The sequence below is a fragment of the Hirundo rustica genome, chromosome 3 (genome assembly GCF_015227805.2).
Source record: "Hirundo rustica isolate bHirRus1 chromosome 3, bHirRus1.pri.v3, whole genome shotgun sequence".
In the NCBI taxonomy this organism is placed as follows: Eukaryota; Metazoa; Chordata; class Aves; order Passeriformes; family Hirundinidae; genus Hirundo; species Hirundo rustica.
In genome coordinates, this window is record NC_053452.1 from 34,929,172 (window position 1) to 34,951,087 (window position 21,916).

Below are 21,916 nucleotides of genomic sequence, written 5' to 3' on the forward strand. Positions count from 1 at the left end.
CTGAGGCAAATCATATACAAATGGATGCTTTATCGTATCATAGCTGCATTGAAGATTGCTTTATGGATGTAGTTCACTGCATGGTGGTGGTTCTTAAGTTTATGCTGTCACTACACTGTCTTCTATAACCTAAAGTTAAAAAATGTCTGTTAATGCTTTGTTCAGTAGCAAACAGACTAATTTCACACTGAGCTAGATGAAACTGAGCACAGTTCCCTTCTGATCACCCCTGAATGTGAAACATACGTACACGCTCTGTACTACTTTACAGCTGAGAGCTTATGGATTTGAGGCACAGGGATCAGAGCGTCTCTGTGTGCAATTCACACATGCTGTTTCTGTTCAGAACCGACCATTTGCCACCACCCGTGTCCAGGAGCAGTTTTCCAACACAAGGTGTGCACACAACCAGCAGTGACCATCACATTGCAGTGGCCTCTGCACTGCTCCACAGCCAGAGTGAGCCACTCTGCCTCCAACAGGGTAAAATACTATTGGGTCCCCAATGCTTAAAGCTTCGCTCAAGACAACAGAAAGGTTATTTTTCAAATTTCCTGAAGAAACATGAATATAGCATCTTCTTATCTACACTGTTGTCCTATCCCAGTAATTTCTGCAATTTCTACACTGCTCTTTTAAAAGGCCCAGAATCATTACTGCATATGGAAGCATTTTCAGTTACTGTCTTCCAGATGCCACTCAACTGAGCAACAGCCACAGCTTATTTCTGCACACAAGATGAAGGGACAGTGCTGTAAAAATACCTACATATGGGTCAGAAATGTTACACAGTATTGAAAGCGTTAGAAAGGAGGATGAAGCTAGTTCAATAGTAGTAGTTCAATCATCAACTAGGTGATATTTCATAACAAGAAAAAGGTTATAATTTAGGGAGATGGCAATGATTTCATTCAGATAGGCAAAGGCAAAAAGATCAGAACCAAGGGGCTGTCAGGTGTTGCTGCCTTGCATGGTAACAGTTTGATGGCAGTGACTGGAAACAGTTTAACACAAGCGACAGATAAGCGAAACAGATGCAGGGAGTTGTCACAGAATCTGAGACTGATATCACTCACATTGCATAGTTGTCATTCATGTGACTGGATTACAAGTCTGAAGCATGCAGTTCTTGGTTGCAGAAATGCACATCAAACTACACAAAGCTACTCAGCACTTAAATACTGACACAGTTAAGCCACAAATTTCATCTTTAAGCAGTTAAGTATAGATTGAAAAGTCCAAATTCAACTTTGTTCCATGTGATAAAAACAACTGTTTCTCAAAGCTGTGGGACAAGGTGATCACTACAATTAATTGAAATCTAAATATTCCCTCTGTTCCCATTTTACTGCTTCAAAAAGGACTCTGTGTACAGTAACTATATGCATGCTAAAAATATCTCACAGATTGAATCAAGGAGTTTCATTTTAAACAGAGCTCTCAAATTTTTGGTTTGATTGGCTGCTGCTGACTTTTTAAAATACAAACCTTGACCACAAGAGGAGTTTCCAGTAAATGCAACTCTGATGCTCTTGGCAGGTTCTTGTGGGAGCTGGAGTGATGTGTGTTTGATCTCAGGGGGCTGGATGCCACAAAAGAAGTAGAAGCCGTGCATGGGGTCTGCCGGCTCTCATCCTGTGCCACGGAGCGGGAAGGAACAGGACGAACCACCAAATCCAGCAACCTGTTAAAACACACAATTTAAACTAGGAACATCAATAAGGAAATGAAAAAAGCACGCTGTGATCATCTCAGATGATGCAGAACAAAAACACAGGACGAACAAGAAATACAACCTCACTGCTGGGGGTGATCTAGCAGTCCCACAAACAAGTGACAGGCGCACTTCTTTCTGTTTGCCTGTCGGTCTGTACACCAACAGCTTGGTGGTAGTCGAAGCTTTAGTTTCAGCTGTCTTAAGTACATTTCCCATAATGTAAATAAATGTATTTCATAACTAAGATTATCATAGCAGAAAAATATGTTTCTCCAAATATTACTTATGATGAATTGTGTCTCGAATGTTACATATTTTATGTGCAAAAAAGCAAAACAAAGCTGTATACCTTCCCACCAAGACACTAACATAATTCAAACAGATTTCTCTCCTTTTTCTCTCTTCCCCTCAAACACACAGAACAAGGCTGAACTTCGTGAAAAGGCTGCTTACTTTTTATATTCTAAGAAATTGGTTTTCTTGTTTCCTAGCCATGCTTCTTTAATTCTGGACAGTACTTTAGTGATGAAATTTGTACTTAAGTGTACATTTCCTGCATTAGCCTGCCTTGTTGCTGTTGATAATGGCGTTGGCCTTGGGACTGTAAAAGCAAGAGGGAGAAGGATCAGCCTTGTGCACCCAAAGCGCTGGCTGGCTGCACATCATGTTTCCTTTCTCTGAAATTACCTTCTCTTAAGACCGATGAAGGCAAACGGTACGGCTTGGCTCTCTCTACTGCCAGCTTCCTCTGAACTGTGGGAAGGATCTTGATATATTGGTCTAACAGAGAATTTCTGGCAACTGCTCTCTCCCTCAAGCGAGGATCACGATCATTCTGACAAAGGAAACATGTAAAGCAAGAAGTTAACAATTTACCAGAAGTTCATTGCACAGCACTATCTCTGCTCTTTCTTACTAAGGCCCCCAAATTTGCCCTACAGACAAAGGAGGACAAATGCACTGCACAGAGCCACAGCAAGTTCCACCCAGGAGAACACACCAATTTCACCTGGTAGTTTTGGATAAGTGCAAGAAAGACTGGAATAAAAGTAGAACATAAAACTCCCAGTTAAAAGGACTCTTGACACTTTGCTGAGCCTTATTCTTACATACTTCCTAACACCTGCAATTTTCAAATGGCTATAGGAAGAGTCGGCTTCCACCTGGTTATCATGAAACACAGATGTCTGAGATTACTGAATACACTGCAACTGCAAATTATGTTGGACAAAATGTTAGGAAAATTAAAACAAGTTAAGAAGATTTACCTACACACACCTTCTGTCTGGAACACAGTTTTCACAAACGGGACTTAAACCTTCCAGTAATATGGCTTAAAAAAAAATACATGCACCAGAGATCCCTGAGAGAAGTTCACATAAAACAAAATTTAATCTGGATATTTTGAGAAACAGGTTGGAATTTATGTCATAAAATTCGTAGCATAAAACTACAGGAACCAGAGAGCTTGCACTATAATCTGAGAAAATAAAAACCCCAAAATGACAAACACCACTACACATATTTTATACCTGTCCAGAATCCAGACTACTCTCAGGTAAAAGCATGATACAAGACACGATGTACGACATACTCTTTATTCCACAGAAAAAAGTGACACAAATAACTCCCATAGTCTAAACCACATATAAGAGGGTTCTGAGGATCTGAATGAAAAGATGGGATGGTAGAAAAGATACCTATTTTTTCCTCAGATGCAAACAAACTTTCAGTGGAGTCAACCATGGTGTGCAACATTTAATTTATAACTTCACATGGCAGTTAGCAGTAGTAAAATTATTTCAGCCAGCTTTTAGTTTCAGCCGTAACTTGACATGTAAGAACTTACCTTGTCTTTCAAATAATGGTATAAAAGACCAAACAGGATTTTTCTTCACTATCGAAACTGATTAGTCACACCAACAGGAACTTGCACACACAGCAGGATGTCTACCCTTACCGTCAGACTGGCCTTCATGGACTGATTCAGCTGGAGTGCTGGGATGTAGTTGGCACGCTGCAGATGGTGGACTAAGAGGAATTCATGGCTCTGAACACCAGATTTGGTCTGTAAAAACTTCTCCAAACACCCCTGTGAGAAACAACACGTTTCAAACATCGATTACGATTCTGCCCCTTCTCTTGCCAAAGAGACAATGAAGATTTTTTTGTTTCTTCACCAAACTCACTTTTTCTGTGTCTGTGAAGGGCAGCTTCAGCAAATCCTCCATGAGCCCCATCTCCTGACAGATTTCATACATGTGCTTCAGCAGCTCTTCTATGTTTAGCTTTGTGGTGTGTTGTTGCAACAGACCCCAAGCCTCCACCACGCACCTGCAGTTAAGGTTTTGGACACGGAAAGGAATGGGAACACTGGAGCCAAAAAGACCCCCCACAGGGAGGGGATTCATTCAAAGATCAAAGGAAATGGAGGAGAGCCCCGTTTGTACCATCACTTCTGCACCTCTCCCAATATCTGAATGCCAAAACAGTGGGAGATTTCCTCACCTGTTGGACAACAGGACGGTGAGGAACAGCCGCACCTCACTGCTGCTGGACATCGACGGCTTCATCATCTGGATGTACCGGAGGGCTCGCCTGTGCTCCCCCTGGCACATGAGGGACTGAATGATCCTCATGTGCTGCCATGGCACGGTCTTGAGCGTAGCTGGATGGAAGAGCAGGGCCAGGGAATTCTGGACAAGTTGAGAGCAGCTGTATTACCACAGATACACACCCGTGCAACAAACACAGACAAAACTTTCTGCAGCAAGGCTGGACGAGCATTAGACAAACTTAAGATGTCTGACTAACAAAATACGGGATCCAGGACATACCAGTAAAAATTCTTCAGTACTTGCAGGAGAAAAAAATAATCAGCCACCCAGAACAAAGTGAATGTCTTAAAAGGAACGATTCAGACCTTTCTAAGGTAACAAAACTCTGTGTACAAACATTCCTTTTTATAAATACATTACTAGATAATAAGTTGCTCGAGAAACACATTGGTTGTATTCTTATGGTGACAGGCAAAGAACAACCTAAAGCATTAGGAAGAACAGGATGAAAAGTCACTTCTGCAGGCATGCTTCAAGTATCCAAACCCCTCTCTTAGAAACAGTGTCCAACCAATCTGCTGAAAACCTAACCACAGACAGCTTTGAATATATAAGTATTAAGTTGATTACTCCCTTGTAATCAACTTTACTCCTTTGCACTATTAAAGTTGATTACTTCTTTGTTTTTATCAAATTTCTGTCAAAGTAGTTAAAATTTCAAATCATAACTTATTGCTGAAGATGTCAGAGCAGTGTTACAAAAAAGCTTCTTATGCTCCAACAGCTCCTTATATCCAAGTACCAATTTTAAAAAATATTTTATTGATTACAGCTCTGCAGAGCCATGTGTGTCTAACTCAACTGTTTCATACTTACTTCATAATCATTGTGATCTAGGAGCCAGAATCCTTGAATCAGCTTAACAAGACCCCAAGGTATAGCAAAGGCAGTTAGAAACGAAACAAGTAAAGTTTTTGTTCTATTTGGAAAGGAATGCATGATATCCAGCAGCAAGTAAATTGTCTGAGAGAGTCTAATTAAGGTGAATAAATGGCTAACACAAAAAATTTATCACGTTACATTTGCAAAACAATGAAATAAGGATATGAAAATGGCAGAAAGCAGAACACCCCAAAGTATCGATCTTGCCATTTTAAGATGCTAAGACTGAACAATCTCTTGTATCAACATTCTGAATATACTTGGAGAAACAAACACATGTGAATATCTGTAACGAAATCAAGAAGGCAAATACTGGTTATTTACACACTTCTGTTATGAACTCAGGCTTCTGCTTCCATCAGGGAAGCTACCAGTTGGACAATCAACACACTTGAACATCCAATGCTGAATTATTAAAGAAAACAAGTTCTACAACTGTTTTGTTCTCCTCATTTACTCACTTCACAAACAACACCAATTGTGCTGCCCTTACAATGCAACTGAGCACTGACTGATGCAAACTGTGTTTAAAACTGCATGTGCATCCCTCACTCCAAGTGTCATCTCCCCTTTCTGACATCCCATGTTAGGGACATGTCTGAGTAAGGCAGCTTGGGACTACAACCATTCTTAACCCCTAGCTTTTCAATTTAGCCAACAAACAACAAAGACAAGTCTCCATGTTCCAGCACCTTAAAAATTAGGCTTCTGCCCAATGACTGTTCTCAACCCCCTCTTTATTATTAGTTGTGCCTGCACTTCTAACACAATAAAAAAGCAAACATTATTAGCTGGGCTGGGAAATGAATTATTTTGGCAAAAATCAGCTACTGGAAGACCACTGTTACAGTTCTAAGACAAAGTCTTTTGCTACAGAAAAGATTGCTTTAAAAAATTAAAAACTGTATTACATTTTGAGAAATCCGAGCAAGGTTTTTAACTTGAATATTTCAGGGAACCTGTTTCCATCTATCAGAAAAGACTGCAAAAAACACACAGGTGACAAACACGTAAGACCATTTTTGTGCACATACTGAAGGAGTAATAACAAAATCCAGAAAGGATACAATTGCATGTTTGTCACTTTCTTCAATGCTCTCTAGCAAATAGAGATCCAGCAGTGCCTGGAATGAAAGATGAAAAGCTTTTCTAATGCTCCTGTCTTTCGGAACCACTGGCTTTAGGGGACTGCTGCTGCTGCTGCTGGGGTTTTCAGGGAACAGAACACTCACATGTAAACTAACGGGTGGGTATTTCCCAGTGCCGCCTTCATCCCTCCGCCACAACCTCTCCACTTGATCTCCCAACTGGGAAACCATTCCATCAATCATCAAGCAGTCAGAATCCCATTTTCCTCTGCAACAAAAGGGAGCAAGGGCTTGGACAGAGTAAAACACTCACTGCAGCCTCCCAGTGTCACTGATTTCTGAGTGAGAGGAAAGCTGGTCCTTAGGTCACAATGAACTTAGCAATGAAGGAGTCCAAAGCACAAACCCAAGAGAAGAGTTGCAAAGACCATCTGGATTCCAGGTTTGCTTTCTTGCTCCGTTATGAGTAATGCCAAGGAAGGGCAGACAAAGGGTTTTAACTGCAAAAATTATGACTCTCACACAGTCTAACAGTGGCAGCTTTCTAGAGACTTACTCTACGTCTTACCTTGATAAACGCTCGAGTTTCTGTCGGTGACCCGTATAGTAGCTCTGAATCAGAGGGTAATTGTAGAAAGGTCTAGACAAATGCATGTGATCATCTACAGGTGATAAAGTAAAAGCAAGTTAAAGAAGTAAGACCACGTTTTTCAACTAAAACTTTGGACTAGACAGACAGAAGCCACACAAGCTCAAGTGTGCTGCTACTACAGGTTCTGCTTACCTAAACCCTCGGGAAGGAGACTGGATCGACAGAACCAGATCACCACTTGTGCATACAAAGAAATGAGGCTGGTTACCACCTGCTTATTGGTCAAGTCTGAAAAACCTGAAAAAAAGACAAAACATGATTTGAGTCTTGCAATTCCTTTCGTTTTACAAAACTCCCTTGGCAGAACAAACAGAAAGTATAAACAAGAACAGCAGAAACCTGTTATTGTAGTTGTCCCTCTAGATCACTTTGGAATTTGAAGGAAAAAAACACCATTTGCCCTCAAAACAAAAACCAATCATGACAAAGAAACAAAACCACTAAGGATTAAAATGGAAAAATAAAACCAAAGCTATTAGTTTTCCATTTGTTTTCCATGTAGCAGAGATTTTTACTTTAGCAAAAGAGACTATAGTCCTCTTATTCTCTCAATACGCCAACAACAATTTATAAAACCTGAAGCCAAATACACTCAAGGAACTTGCCTTACTCATTGCACATTTTGGCTTCCTTTATGTTTCCCAGCAATTTGCACACAACTATCAATTGCTAGCTAACAATTAGAACATTTCTCAGCATTAGCACCCTCAGCTGCTCTAATTGCCACCCAGGTGCCCACTCAGCTCAGTGCTGATTCAGTGTAGCCTCCCCTACCCAGCCTCATGAACTCCACAACAAGCTGCTCCCCTGGACTCAAAGGGTCTTAAATCCAAGACCCTACTGCTCAGATTTAAACTTCTCCTTCCTGCTCAACCTGACTCTCCCAACCATCCAAAACAATACCAGCTCCTGTCTCCACAGTCACAACCCAAGCATCCTTCCAAATCCTAACAAACAGACCAAAGGCCCAGCAGTGCTTTCACCAACCTTTCTCAGTAAGCTCTCGGGCTTCTGTCAGAAAACAGTTCAGGACTGTGCTGAGGTTGCTCAGAAGCAGCTGGCAGTGCTGAAGGGACTGCAGTGTCTGAGGGTCAATGAAGTTGCAGGAGCCGTCAAACAGCGGAACACCTTGTCAAGGAGAAATAGGAAACCATCAGTCAGCAGAGCAACTGCAGACTTCCAAAGGGCACTTGAACAACCCCAGGAGACTTAAAACAACCACGTCCAGAACCAGCAGCATACACTGGCACTGACTCGAGGGCTCAAACATGACTGCACCAGTACTCACATATTTGGTCCAGTTCATCTTTTGTACAGATCACTTTGTTCCACGTCCACTCCAGAACAAACCGCAGATTTACAGCAGAACTTGGCTGCTCTTTAAAAAGAGAAAACAAAAAAGACATGAAGGCACAATCTCTACCCAAAAACAGACACAACATAAAAACAATGGAAGCAGCATTACCTTCAGAAGTCCAGTGTTTAATGCATCCTGTCAGAAGCTCTAAAGAGCCTGTCTGCACAGCAGCCGACAGCACTGCTTCTAACTGCTCCTCCTGAACAGAACAGACAAAAGCAAATCACAACCTCACACACTTTTTCTCTAAGTCTTACTGTGATAAACACTAGAGTTTTTGTTGGTGACCCATACTGTAACTCTGAATCAGAAGATACCTGAGCCAGTGACAAAAATGTTTGTTTCTAATTGGATACTCATTCAGACATTATTTGCCAATGCAACTAATTCCATATTCTTGATTCTTTCTCAATTCTAGCCACAGGCTGGACTGCTTGCTGGTTTGGGCAACACAGGAAAGTTTTCCTCTCACATTTCAACTTCACACAGGCTAGCTCTAATCTCTGTTTCTGTGCCTCAGGGTTTCAGTCTTCATTTGCTGAGTCCCAATTAACTCTTTTCAGCACCACCCTCTGCTAATTCCCATGAGGCACTCTGGGCACACCCCTCTGCCATCAGGAACAGGTGAAGGGGACAGAGCAAACACGACTCTCTTTGCATGGAAACTGTGAAGCTGAGGCCAAGCAGCTCCTGAGACCAGCAAGACAGGAAGCAGCTGTGACAGCCAAAACATTAAGTTACAGTTTGTTAAAGTATCATAAAGAAGTGAAACATTTCAGTTCTACCAGGCTGAAATTTCAGCCTGTTCAAATATTGTATTCTAATGCCATGGCAGTCCTTCAGAAGGATAATGCACAGACATGCACACACGTGGGAAAAAACGTACCAGCTTATTCCAGCTGGTGTTCAGACATTTCTTCCAGGTGAAAGGATCCTGCATTGAATTTTACATTTTTCTTTTTTTTCCCTCTTGTCTCTTTTTTTAAACATATTCAAAAATATGTTTGCCTTCTAAATAAAATTATTACATTCAAAGACATTTCTACACATTTTGTCATTTGAATGCATGTGTGATACTTCCATTGTTTTCTGAAATCTGGTTTCAGACAAGGAAACATGCCAAATGCCGCTTAGGGTGGCCAACAAAATTCCAAACCAAGCTTCTTGACCTAATTCTGAAATTTCTCTTTCTAGCATCCAAAGTCAATCCCTGCTCAAAGGCATAACAAGTCTCTGAACAATATGGTCACAATACAGCAAAGTCCTCATAAAATTTCTTCCTTTCCCAAGTTACTTCCCAACCAGAGCTGACATCAGAAAATCTAATCAGAATCTAAGAGCCTACATCAGGCTTGCAAAATAAGCATTCTATGGGCTGGGTCAGCTTGTCAAATTTGTTTTAGCTATTACACTATGCAGAAGTATTATTTTTGCTGACACATTTCCACAGTCTGGTGAAGAATCCCTCAGAAAGGAAGATGAAGGCAGTGGGAGGACTACTCTCACCCTCCTCGTGCTTGCTGCTCCACCCCATGATGACCATCCAACCCTTCAGCTTTGACCCTGCCTGGATAAAGATGGGCTGTTCATCACAAAAGCTCCTTCTTTCATGAAACTCTTCAGATGAGAGACAAAGTTTGCTGCACCAAGAAAGGAAAACCCATGAGCGAGGGGAATATTGAGAGATACAGGTGATGCAGGTGCTGCAGCAAGAGGGCAGCCTAAGAGGAGGAAATCGAGCTACCACAGCTCAAGGCAAAGGCTACAGAGGTAAAGCTCAGTTTTGAGAGGGTGAAGAAAGGCCTACTGATGAAGGGAAAATGAGAGGAAGTGGTGATGAAATTGTCAGGTAGAGAGGACAATTGTAACTGCTTAGCGCTTCCTTGAAAGCAAATAATGTCTAGTGCGGCAAGCTGGTGTTTGCAGTAGTGCACATCCGAGAGACCTTCACAGACACCTACTGCACTGCACCCAAGGTTCTGAGTCACTGAGGGCATGGAGAGGATGAAGGCAGTTCCCAGGGAAAGCTGCTTGCTGCTGCACATGCCCAGCACTGACTGCTTCTGCATGCAGCCTGCGGCCTGCAGTTACTGACGGGTCACCAAAGACAGACATCTTAGGGCTGTTCCCAGTCAGAAGAGTGGATCTAAGAATATTCTGTTAATTGTATCTCAAAATCCGCCTGCCAGAGCAGCTTGCAATCAAAAATCATGGTCTTAAAGCCTCCACAGCCTTGAGACAAGATGGATCTGTTTCCCCCTGGATTGCCTGCCCAGTATACACTCACCTGAGTCAGGCTGGATGGCTGGACATCAACCAGTCTTGGAGACAGCAAGCCAGCAACAAGACACCGAGTGTAGCTGTCACGAATGGCTTCACTTATTAAAGGACCAGATTTCTTCAAAAACTTCAGGGTCTGAAACATTAATCAAAACACACAGATTAAGACAGCATTCAATCACTAAGCTTCTGGATCAACTCAGACTGTCAGAAAGCTGCATTAGTAGCAGCAGGCTTTAGGTGAGCAATTTTGGTAAGCGTTGCTTTGTAGAGCCTTAAAGACAGCAGCACGCTAAGGGTTCCATTTTCTAAAAAAACCACAAATAGAAGAAAAAAACCCTTGCAATGCTGAAGGAAAGAAAGTATTTTCCAGCCTGTCGAAACACAGGCCTTGCTTTTCCCTGAACATTGACACAAATTAAACTCTGGAAAGTTAAAACTAATACAACTACAAACCGCTCTTTGAAAGACTATGGACTTTTGCGGAAGATGATTTATATGGGTATATCTAGTGAGCTGGAACTTACTTTGAAAGGGTTTGTCACAAGCTGTGCAGTGTTTCAGAAGTGAGAATTTGGCCAAGGTTGAGAGAAAAAACATGTATTTCTTAAACAGTTTAATCACCTTTCCCTTTCTCCATGCTGTCCTCGTTCCTCAAGTCCAGCGGGGTCAAAACCCTAACTTCACACTAGGCAGGCAGTACAAAGTAAACACTTTCCCCAACTTCCACCACACTCCTCCTTCCTACTACAGCAACGCTGCATTCCTTTCTAGCCATTCAATCCCTGCTTATGCCTCCCTAAAACACCACCACTGGCATGAAACTGGCAGGGTATGACTGCAGTCATGCATGTGGATGGACAGTGGGAGCATAAAGCGGTCTCTGACACTCAAAGCACTGCAAGAGGAAAGTTAGAAAAGGTTCATCTCTTGACAGTCTCAACAGAGATACAGGAAAAAAGGTCACCTCCTTCTGGAAGCCCGTGCAAGTCATGTGAACAACTCCTGAGCTGAGCAAACACGTCACATCTGCAGAAACAAGGAACATTTAACAGACATTGTTACCTGATCACCAGTCTGTGCTTTTTAAACACTGCTGTCTGCAGAGTCAAACCTCCAGCACCCCTTTCCTTCTTCACATCACTTACACACTCCCCTGAAAAAGTAGTTACTGTCGGTCTGTAGAAACTTAAGCTCGAGTGCTACCCAGGCGCTGTGCTTTGGGCCTCAGCTCAAAGGCATTTCATTTCATGAGCATCACCCCTTCCCAGGCTACGTTACAGGAGCCCCCAAACCCAAAACTCAGCAGCCTGTCAGATATGTCTCACAAGAGTAAGTACCTGGTCAGGACAAGGTAACCAGGTTTGAGAACGTTTGTGAGGCTTTTTTTGGTTTGGTGTTTGTGTGACAAACAAAGAAAGAGAAAGCACTAAGTAGCAAGGGACCTCCACTGAAGCTTGTCACTATTCAAATGGACAGCCGAGAAATACCTACCAAAATTGTAGGTGCTTGGATTAAAGAACTGTTCAGGTGGTGGATAAGAAGGAGGAACCCCCCGACTTAGACTACGCTCGTGTACCAGAATATCCAAAATGAGGTTTGGAGAAGTCATGCTTATTACAGGATCCAGTGACCACAGTGCAAAATAGGGGCAATCATGAAGGAGTTCTTCTGGCCTTAAAGAAAACAAGGGCATCAGCGCAACAGCAATTTTCAAATTAACCTTTGAAGGGATATTGAAAGCACTTGATTAAAACCTACCTCAGTGAGTCTGGCATTTGGGCGTGATACCAGCGATTGATGTCAAACACACCCAAATAAACAGATGGTTTTTCTTGACCACCAGTATGCACTTGCCAACAGAAGATTGATACACTTGTGTCAGGAGAGATTACTGTCAAAGACAAGACATTGTTTCTTACTGCAGAAAATATGAGATATTTGCTGGTTATTTCACTCATGAAAATATAAATGTAATGATAAAAGGAATGATTAAAAAAATTATGAAATAGCAACCATCTCTACAATCAGCATCAGTCATACTGCCTCTTTTTCTTATTCAAATTATATTTGCTTTAAACAAAATCAAATACACAATTTTTAATTCTTGTTTTGCATGCTGGATGAGTAATTTGAGGAAAAATATGCTAGGAACACATTGCTATTTTTAGAAAGCATACTTGTATTTATCTCATACAGTTGTATCACTTAGCTAGCATGATTGATTTCCGTATGTGACTAAACAGAAAGTTGAAAGAGTAAAACAAGTTAAAAATTATCGGACTAAATAAATAATACAATACTTAAAAATACAAAGAGTACACAGAAATAAAGATTTTAACATAAAACATTCCCAATGTTCTATTCCAGTTCCTTCAGTAAGTGGAATGTTTTGTGTTCTCTGAGGAGAATGCATTCTCTAGGTGCCAAACAAAGTATGTGAATATTATTTACTCCAACAGAGTAAGAAACAAAAAAGGCAGTGTTTGGCAAACTGCTTCTCTGTCCTCTCTTCATCACTAGGGATCCTCACACACTTTGCTATTGTGAACCTCACTGTGAACTTCTGTGCCATTTCAATTTTGTCAGCTGCTGAAACTGCCTTAGAGTATAACAATTACTTTCACAACTCAGAAGACAACTTCACTGCTAGCCTCAACACACATCCAGCAGAAGCTCATGTGTGCCAAGAACTTAACTTGAGCAGGTTCTGAATAAAGTCTAAATAAAACCATCAGAAAACTAAGAGATATTTTGCCATGCTGCATACTTGATAACAATGAGAGAGAAAAGGTTTTTCTTCTTGCTCTTATTTGGGGGTTTGGGGTTTTTAATGTGGCGGAGTGGCTCGTATTCAGCCAGCTGCCATGTAGGACACCTTGGTACTTTTCCACCAGGCAAATTTACAGCCACTTTTCCCCAAGCCTGCAGCATTGCAAGAGGTGTTTGAACCTCCTACAGCTGGGCTTGGTCCATCGATCCAGCCTGTGCAGAGCCTTCCTACCCTCCAGCAGATCAACACTCTTGTCTGAGATGGTGTTGTCCCAAACTTATGAGGGTGCACTCGTTCCCCTCATTCAGATCACTGATGAAGATATTTCACAGGACTGGCCCCAGTTCTGAGCCCTGGGGAACTAGATTCACTGGATGCAGCCACAGATTTGATCAGGATTAAAAAAAAAAAAATCAGGTAACACTCCTAAGCAATAGACAGAATGATCTTACTGTTCAATGCAGACAACTGGCAGAACAAACTGACTGACCAGCCGTATACAGATCACCCCATACACTGCTCTAGCATCCCAGCAAACATAAAACCTATGCTTTCCCTTAAAGAATGATGTCCATAGAGAGAAAAAAGTCCCACATGACTTCAGCAAACAATTTTTCTTTTTTACTAAGCCCAATAAAGTCAGCTAGGTGAATATTTAAGACTTTAAGACTGTGGGTATAGAACAGCATTCATTGCTTAGATTTCCAAACCATGTAGTTAGGAATAACCAAGCAGGGACATCAGAACAAACCTTCATTGACGCCGTCCTCTCTGTCAGCATAGTTGCGAAATTTTTCTATGGTCTGACAGCTGAGTAATTTAGTATTGCTGGTCTGCCCTCTCAAGGGAAAGATTTCACCAGTGAGAGCTAAACTGAAGAGTTTGACACAGCATTTAAAACCCTGGGGGGAAAAAATGAAGAAGACAGGAAAGGCAATTTTGAAATAACAACATACATTATACCTAAATATGAATTAAAGCAACCATCTGGTATAATAGGCTTATTTTACTGTATGTTTCCCATCAATAACAACTACATCTGACATGCAACAGAATTAAGTGTCAAGTCATAATGGGCAAGTTTAGCTCTAAAGGCTTTTGCACATTTTCAAAATTTAGTATTTTCCTAACATTTGTCTACATGTAAACATGTCTTGCAGAATTCCTTGCATCATCAAGGTGTCTTTACAAACCTGAATATATACTTACAAAGAGACATCTGAAACAGTGCAACACATCTTCACACAAAGCCTTTGCCCCATGTTTTGATTACAGAACCTGACATTACAGCAGCTAAAGTTCTGTCATGAGATTTTATCGATAGGCACATCACTAGAGTGAACACTCATCTCTCTAGTAACAATGAGAACTTCCTGGAGATTTAAAAACCTTCTTTCAAACGACATGAGCTCTTATCAGTGAAATATTCCTCAGTTCCTCATAGAGAGGACATGAGATGAACATGGACAATGTGTTTAAGATTCCAAATTACTACAGAGTAAGTAAACTGCTTTGAGATAAACAGAAACAGATATCCAGAAAGGATGGCCCTGAACCTCTGCCACCAACTTCTAAGGAAACGTTAACTCTAATACGGTTTTTCCACTACAGCCTTCATTTAACCTGTCCACGGAACAACATGTGAATGTGTGTGTATTGCGGACAAACAGCAGCTCTACAATTAAAAAAGCCCAACAAGACACCAAACTAAAAAAAACAGCAAAACCACTTCTAAATAAAATATTAGTTTCCTAAACTTTCAGAGATCTAAAATGAACTGGTCTGAAACAACACATTCTCATTCTATACATTTAATTCATCTAATTTGAGAAGAGGCAAGTTTTCTCTTAATGGTTCCAGGAAATGCTACAAATAAATATCAAAAGTGTCTAAAACAAATGATAAAAAAGTCTTTCATTTCTGAAAAGAAAAAATAATAAAATTTGTCTTGATGCATGCACATTCCATTCTATTTTATTCAGGAATTTTGGAAATAGCTGATACACAGGCACAGTAGCTAAGAAAAATCAAAACCATCTCTTTCAAAAACTAACATGAAGCCTAAGCAAAGAATCTTATCTTTCTTATAAAATGACTAAAGATAATACCAATTTTAATAAAAGTTACTGACCTGAACAAGGTGTCCACCATACCAAAGGACCGTTCCATAAGATAAAGCAATATAATTCCATGAACTCATCAGACATTCGTTTTAATGACTAGAAATTTCAGCTTTTATTCATATACAAAGAGCCAACTTAACTGATACTCAGGGAAATTATCTTTTCATCTCTCATGTACAGGCCTGTCTTACCTCATACATGACTTGTCCTGATGCCAGGCGTTTCCGGTCACCAAATGTTAACTGCAATAGGTGTAAATTCACAGCATTCCCTTCACTGAAAAAGGTATAAATGAGGAGATTTGATTACAAAGCTGCTTTACAATCCTCATTATCATTTCATTGGATCTAGGCTGAAACTAACTTAACAGCATGCTCTGGCTGGAAAGAAAAACACAGTTTTTTTTCTCCCTAAACATGATAATGGTCACATTTAGCCAGTAAAACATAAAAGAGGAAATTTTGACACAAACAGCTTCAGGGACAAATGCTAACTATACCACTGGAAAGCTTTAATATGCAACATGGACGTAAAATTGTTGGAAATAGCTCACAACAACAAAGTGTCCTCCATTAAAACTGCTTTGAAGTCAAGCTCAAGAAGACTGCCACCCTATGAACAGCTGGGCTGATTAAGTAGCTTGCTGATGCTGAGAGAGGTATGTCTGCCCCTCTCCCACCTAATTTCCAGTCCCTCTTGTATGCAGCTCACCCTTCTACACTCTGACTTATTCCTTATCCCAGATGAAAACCACTGATTTGTTTGCTGAACACTTTTCTGCCAAGGAAGCTGAACTGGCACACAAAGATTCCAAAGACTTCTGAAGCTCTCATGAAGCAACCAGCAATACTGTCATTGTTCTTTTTTAGGGATAGACCTATGTGAACAAATATTAAAAAAAAAAAAAAAAAGGCAAAATCAGTGGCTTATGGTAATTTTTATTCACCTTTGTTGTGTAGACTGAACAGCCCATAAATAGCAACAATTTTGAAGATCATCCTCAGGCTCTTGTAAAGTAAGAGCACAGACAGGAATCCTTCCTCCTCCAAGCTGAGTGTAGTGCCTACAGGTTGGAAAAAAAATAGAAAAAACAAATAATCGAGTCAAGCAAGTGACTGCCTTTTATGCAGCAATCAAGGGGAGGAGATTTCTGATTATTAGTTCAGCTGCTAGAGAAAAAAAATGTTTCTATTGTTGAAGCCTACTTCCATATGGAACTTAAAATGCAGTAAATCTGAACATATTTAAAACAACACCAAACATAAGGAGCTTCTTCTTTCTTTACCTGGACATTGTAATAAACTTTTTCTTTCAGACTGTTGAACCTAAATTGTATCTTCACAATCTTTTCCTGACACCTAATCATGCCTCCACTATCTATTTATGTATCAGTAATTTTTGGTAAATAACAGCAGATTTGCTAAAGTAAATCCTTATCTGAATTTGGCCAAATATTTAAAGTGAGACTGGTATTCAGCAGATTTTAAATATTTTCTCTTTTTTTCTCTTGTTTATAAATTTACATGCTTCTTATTCTCATGTCCAAGGCTTCCAAGGAAAATTTGGTTCATGCACATCTATTCCTTGGAATAGGTCAACACCCTACTTGCATCAAGGCTGAAATGTAGGAAAGAATATGCTTTCAGGCACAGAACAGCTATTGAATTATCATGTCTCACTAGTTCCATTGTGGTCCCTTAAAAAAATATAATCACCAAAATCACATTCTTAACATACTGAAGCCTTTCAGTGCATGCCCTAATTGCAGGAACTGGTTCTGAAAAATAATTTCTAAAACCTGTCTCATAGAAAAACACACATTGCCTTATTTCACTGAATACAACTGGGCAGGACAAACAAACTTATACAAATCAGATCTCTCGCATCCATACAGTCTGACATGACCCAGTACTTTCCACGAGACCTCTATCCACAGGCACGGTAAGAAATCAATCACAGCCCACTGCAGAGAAGGTGCTGCACTTCATGCATGTGTGAGTTAATAGTTATTTCAGAAGAGGATTCCAGAACACTCCAAGGTTATACACTCAATATCACACTCACAGAAAAAGGGCTCTTGAAATCAATATATCTCCTGAAACAGAAAAATTGAGATTCCTGCACCTTCAAGCCTGGCCAAGTGGAAGTGACTACTTACGCCCTCTTCAAGGTTTTGATGCTCCCCAGTGACAAGCAACCATCAGAAAAACCCACAACGAGCTGGTTGCTTCTGCTTATGTAGCACAGGGTGGATACTGCTGTTCCTGAAGGACTGCGTAATTGAAAACAGAGATGCCTCCCTTCCCTGGTCACAGCTTCTCTTCTTTGTGGAACTTCAGCAGGAATTCTAGTGACAACTTCTAGATCTACACACAAAAAAGCAGAGAGAAATGAATGCATTATGCCACTTCCATTGCATTTTAAGCTGATGTGATTAGACAACATGTATTATCTAATCCTACCGTGCCAGGCAAAACACCCATTTCTGCTACACCTTTTCTGCTGTTCCTTCTTTCTGCACCCATTCAGAGAACAGAAGGACTCTCCAATGGCACAGGTATTGTCACTCCTGTTTCAAAACTGAGTACAAATGTAGCCATTGTAGTCAAATTCTTCTGGGACCCTATAAGTCAGGAGTTTGGGTCTCATGATGAAGCTACTGGAAGGGACATGAACTCCTGAAGCCACTCTTACAACTCCCAGAACAGTGAACGCAATCTGAAAACACAAACTGCCAAATTCATTCCCCCAAATGCAGGAGCTTTGATAAGCCAGATTTATTTTAAAACACAAGCCTAAAGCTCGCCCCAAGTCATTAATGGCAACAGGAGGACACTGCCAAGAATTATGGTACCTCTGACACAACTTCCCACCACACAGCTGCACTGACTCAAACAGAAAAATTCCTACACCCCACTGGTAAGAATCACAAAGACAAAGGGATGTGGGCAGCAAGAGGCCTTCTTAACATCAGGAGGACTATTAAGCCAATCCCATCTTTGGACCAGTTCAGGACCATACATTATCAAACTGCCAGCTGCGGTCAGCAATGTCAGAAGTTCGTCAGCGTGCTGGGATTTTTAGTGGGACTCGGTTGTTTTTTTTCAAAAGCTGGTTTTTGAAAAGAAACAAATTCTCTTACTTCTAAATTCAAGTTTAAAAACTGCAGCTTACCCGATGCTTCTACTTCATTCTGACTGCAAGATAAATCATCCAAGCAAAGGTCAACCAGAAGGACGTGGCCAACATCTGTGGCCACGGCTGCCACTCCAAAGAGCCATCGCAGACTCTGGTGCAGGTGCCGGGTGCTCACGCTGGCGCCGCCGTCATTGCTGATGGGTTCGATGGCAGTCACCTGCAGGGAACTGCGGGTTAATGGCAAAGCTCTTGGACAGGCTCGAGAGAAACCACTCAGAAGGGAAGCCAGCATCAGCACATCACAAACAGGAAAGGAAATACAGGATAAGATTTCCACAGGAATGACACATTCCTAGAAACAGCTGGAGGGAGATGCTGGCTTACTAAAATCTATGCTGGTCATCACCACCATTGATTGATAATATCCCAACAAAAATTTTAAATGCACACCAGCACTCTCAGAGATGGTAAGGAAAACTAAAAGGCAGCCTAAACCAACAGCAAGAACTTGCTCAGCCTGAGGCAGGAGCTCTCTCTGCTCCCTGACAGCCCAAGCAGTCCCCACGACCTCAGCACAAGCTGAAGACAGACCCTTCAGCACCCACAGCACACCCAGGACAATTCTGACCACTCTAGCACAGTCACCAGGGCTCCTGCACTAAAGCTGGACAATACAGGAACAGAGGCTATCTTGTGGCCTCTTACAGATACAGCACCATCAAAGCAGACAGCTCTACATCAGCAACAAAGGTTTGTCTGAAAACAAAGCAGTGAGCGTCACAAGGCCGTCCATCTTTTTATGCAGGTTATTTACTCCCAGAAGTGGGGGAAAATATCCAAACCCTTAAGGCCCCTGAAGTTTTCTCCTCTCCCGTATCAGCACTTGCTTATGACTGCACTGCGTGGCCACACACTTCACCTTGGTCACAAGAACTCCAAGCTTACAGGTACCTCTAGTACATTCAGGCAACTTTAATTTCTAAGATTCAAATTAAATTTTCAATCTTCTCTGCTGCTCAGAGGACTAACGAGTATTTTGATTATCGAGATTCTTGGGTTTCAAGTCTTAGTGACTGTGATGAGGAAATACAGAACACATCTTGCTGCACAATTAGACAAGGTTCAAGGGTTTCTGCTTCTAACTTTTTTCTGTTAAGATATTTTTTCATTGTGCAACTGGCTCCAAATGAATCTTTACTAGTTTTGCATAGTCTTCCAAAAATGTTCCATGTAGAAGCTCCTGAAATTACGTATTTTTTCCACTATGCTATGCACTGCTTTTTCCTGTTCTCCTAGTGCTTTGCCAACTCGTTCTAAGGAAGAACTGAATCTGAATGCCGCCCTTCTGCCTCATACAAACCACAAAAACTTGGGCAAATACCACGTGGCAGTCCTGAAACATGCAATTACCATAACCTACCTAACTAACTATAAACGTGCATGGAAAATAATACCGGAAACATGGTGCTCCTTAGATTCTTAAAGCAAAAATGACAAAAATGCAGAAATGGGTGTTGAGAAAAAGGCTCTCTTGGCTGGGTACTCTGAATTGACAATATGTAAATACAATACAGAAAACATACAACCTTCAAACAGACATTCCAAAGCTTTCCCTGAAACAGGATTATGCAGTACAAAAACCACAAAATCTCCATTTTCCCAAAATGGTACATACCCTTCCTGGTAGAACAACTGCTTTGACCACTCTTGAGATGCCAAGGTCGTACAGACAGAGAACACTTCCCTCTGCTTCCTCCAACCCAACCAGGAGCCCAGTCCTCTTCTGCCAGGAAAACTCCTTCACCACGCGGACGGCGGGAGGCTGCTCGTTCACTCCGCTGAAGCGATACGCAGAGAGCCGCTCTCCTGTCACCGAGTTCACCACCTCCAGCTGCGGGCCACACGCCAGCCACGCCAGGCCACTTCTGCCTGCGAGGGACAACAAACACCACTCAGCAACCCCCAGCACAAGAACTCAAACAACAGCAACCGCACCGGGCCTTTCCCTCACACGCACCACAGGGAGGAAGGACAACCTACCTGCATCTGGACCATGATTTCCAATCACCCCTTGCAATCCTCAACCAATACATCTTGAAATTAATAACCCCCTTCTTTTGCATTTGTACTTGGCATTCCTGCACTCAAGAACGTTGACTCTTTGGGATAAAGATTACAATACACTGAGCTCAAGTCCGTACACCACACTTGGCTTGGTTTTGCCAGAAAACACCTATTTATGCACAGGAACACAAGTCTCAAAGCATACATCAAATACAGCCCATCTAAACCAATTCATTTCCACTTAAGAATTCTGCTGGACACACAACTACTCTGGGCAGGGATTCGGACAGGAAGTTATCTTAAAATGGGCACTGCAGCCGTACATTTCAACTTTTACACCTGCTGATCCCAGAGTTTAACAAGTGTTGTTTCACTGAAGAGTTTAACACTTGTTCCTTTACTGAGCCACTTCAAGCTCAAAGGGAGGATTAGCTCCATTGCTGCACATACAGTCAGGCAGGTAAGAGTCTACCTGGTCTCAACAGAAGCCCAGACATCCAGACAGGCATCCAGCTCTACCTTCACATCACTGCCTAATCTGCTCAGCTGCTCTCAGCAACTCTCACTGGGTCCTCATCCGCATCCAATTAAATACCTTGGAAACACGTGGGCAGTGCTTGAGCTGGTACAAAGAATTACATCCCAAAACAACACTACGTCTTCCTTGGAAACTGCCCTCTATTTCATTCAAAACTGAGGAGGGCATGCTCAGCTCCATTAGTTAAACAGCACACAAATGGCGCAGGCTGTTGCACTTTCAATGCTTAGCACTTCTAATTGGTAAAATATCCTGTCAGCACTATCAGAACCTGAAGCATTTCATTGAACAGAACCAACCTGGTGCCATGGCCCTGAGCTTCAGGCAAGAACAATGGTATACCAAATCCAAATTCAAAGGAAAATGCTCACCTCCAGAAAACTTCCCACACAGCACAGAGTCTAGGGTGGTCTCAGCTTCCCTGAGTGCCTCAACAGTCACCTCTGGAAATTGCAGCAGACTGCTCGTTACCTGAGCCGTTAGGTCTCGCATTCTTCACTGTAAATGAAGAAAAAAGTCAAAAATACTCATGTCAGCCATAAATATCTTTGAGACTGACCCAAGCTTCATCAGTACGCAGTGACAAATCTCCTATAGATCATCTGTAGCATTTTCTGCTTAAAAAACAAATTGAACTCAGGACATTTTTTAATCTCACAGCAGAGCAAAAGGGGAATCTTGTGCTT

At 41.5% G+C, this 21,916-nt stretch overlaps 1 protein-coding gene across 4 annotated transcripts; it reads right to left on the minus strand.

The window, feature by feature from the left end:
• On the minus strand, positions 1-21,728 carry LOC120750608 (protein ELYS-like). Of its 4 annotated transcripts, XM_040059484.2 has the most exons (26): positions 21,602-21,728; positions 20,304-20,557; positions 18,665-18,845; positions 17,649-17,856; positions 16,437-16,553; positions 15,682-15,766; positions 14,119-14,269; positions 12,356-12,488; positions 12,089-12,270; positions 11,562-11,623; positions 10,602-10,730; positions 8,423-8,513; positions 8,246-8,335; positions 7,945-8,085; positions 7,090-7,194; positions 6,874-6,967; positions 6,450-6,573; positions 6,285-6,341; positions 5,152-5,298; positions 4,226-4,413; positions 3,907-4,051; positions 3,678-3,809; positions 2,405-2,552; positions 2,171-2,318; positions 1,489-1,684; positions 1-129 (listed from the first exon to the last, which is right to left on the minus strand). In XM_040059484.2, the coding sequence occupies exons 1-26, from the start codon at positions 21,720-21,722 to the stop codon at positions 100-102; spliced, it is 3,459 nt and encodes a 1,152-aa protein (XP_039915418.1). In that variant the 5' UTR covers positions 21,723-21,728; the 3' UTR covers positions 1-99. The 4 variants fall into 4 exon arrangements, 3 of the variants coding, with proteins under 3 accessions (XP_039915418.1, XP_039915417.1, XP_039915419.1); XR_005700069.2 differs by lacking the exon at positions 2,171-2,318; XM_040059483.2 differs by lacking the exon at positions 1-129 and having other exon boundaries at positions 148-1,684.
• Between the last annotated feature and the right edge of the window lie 188 nt (positions 21,729-21,916).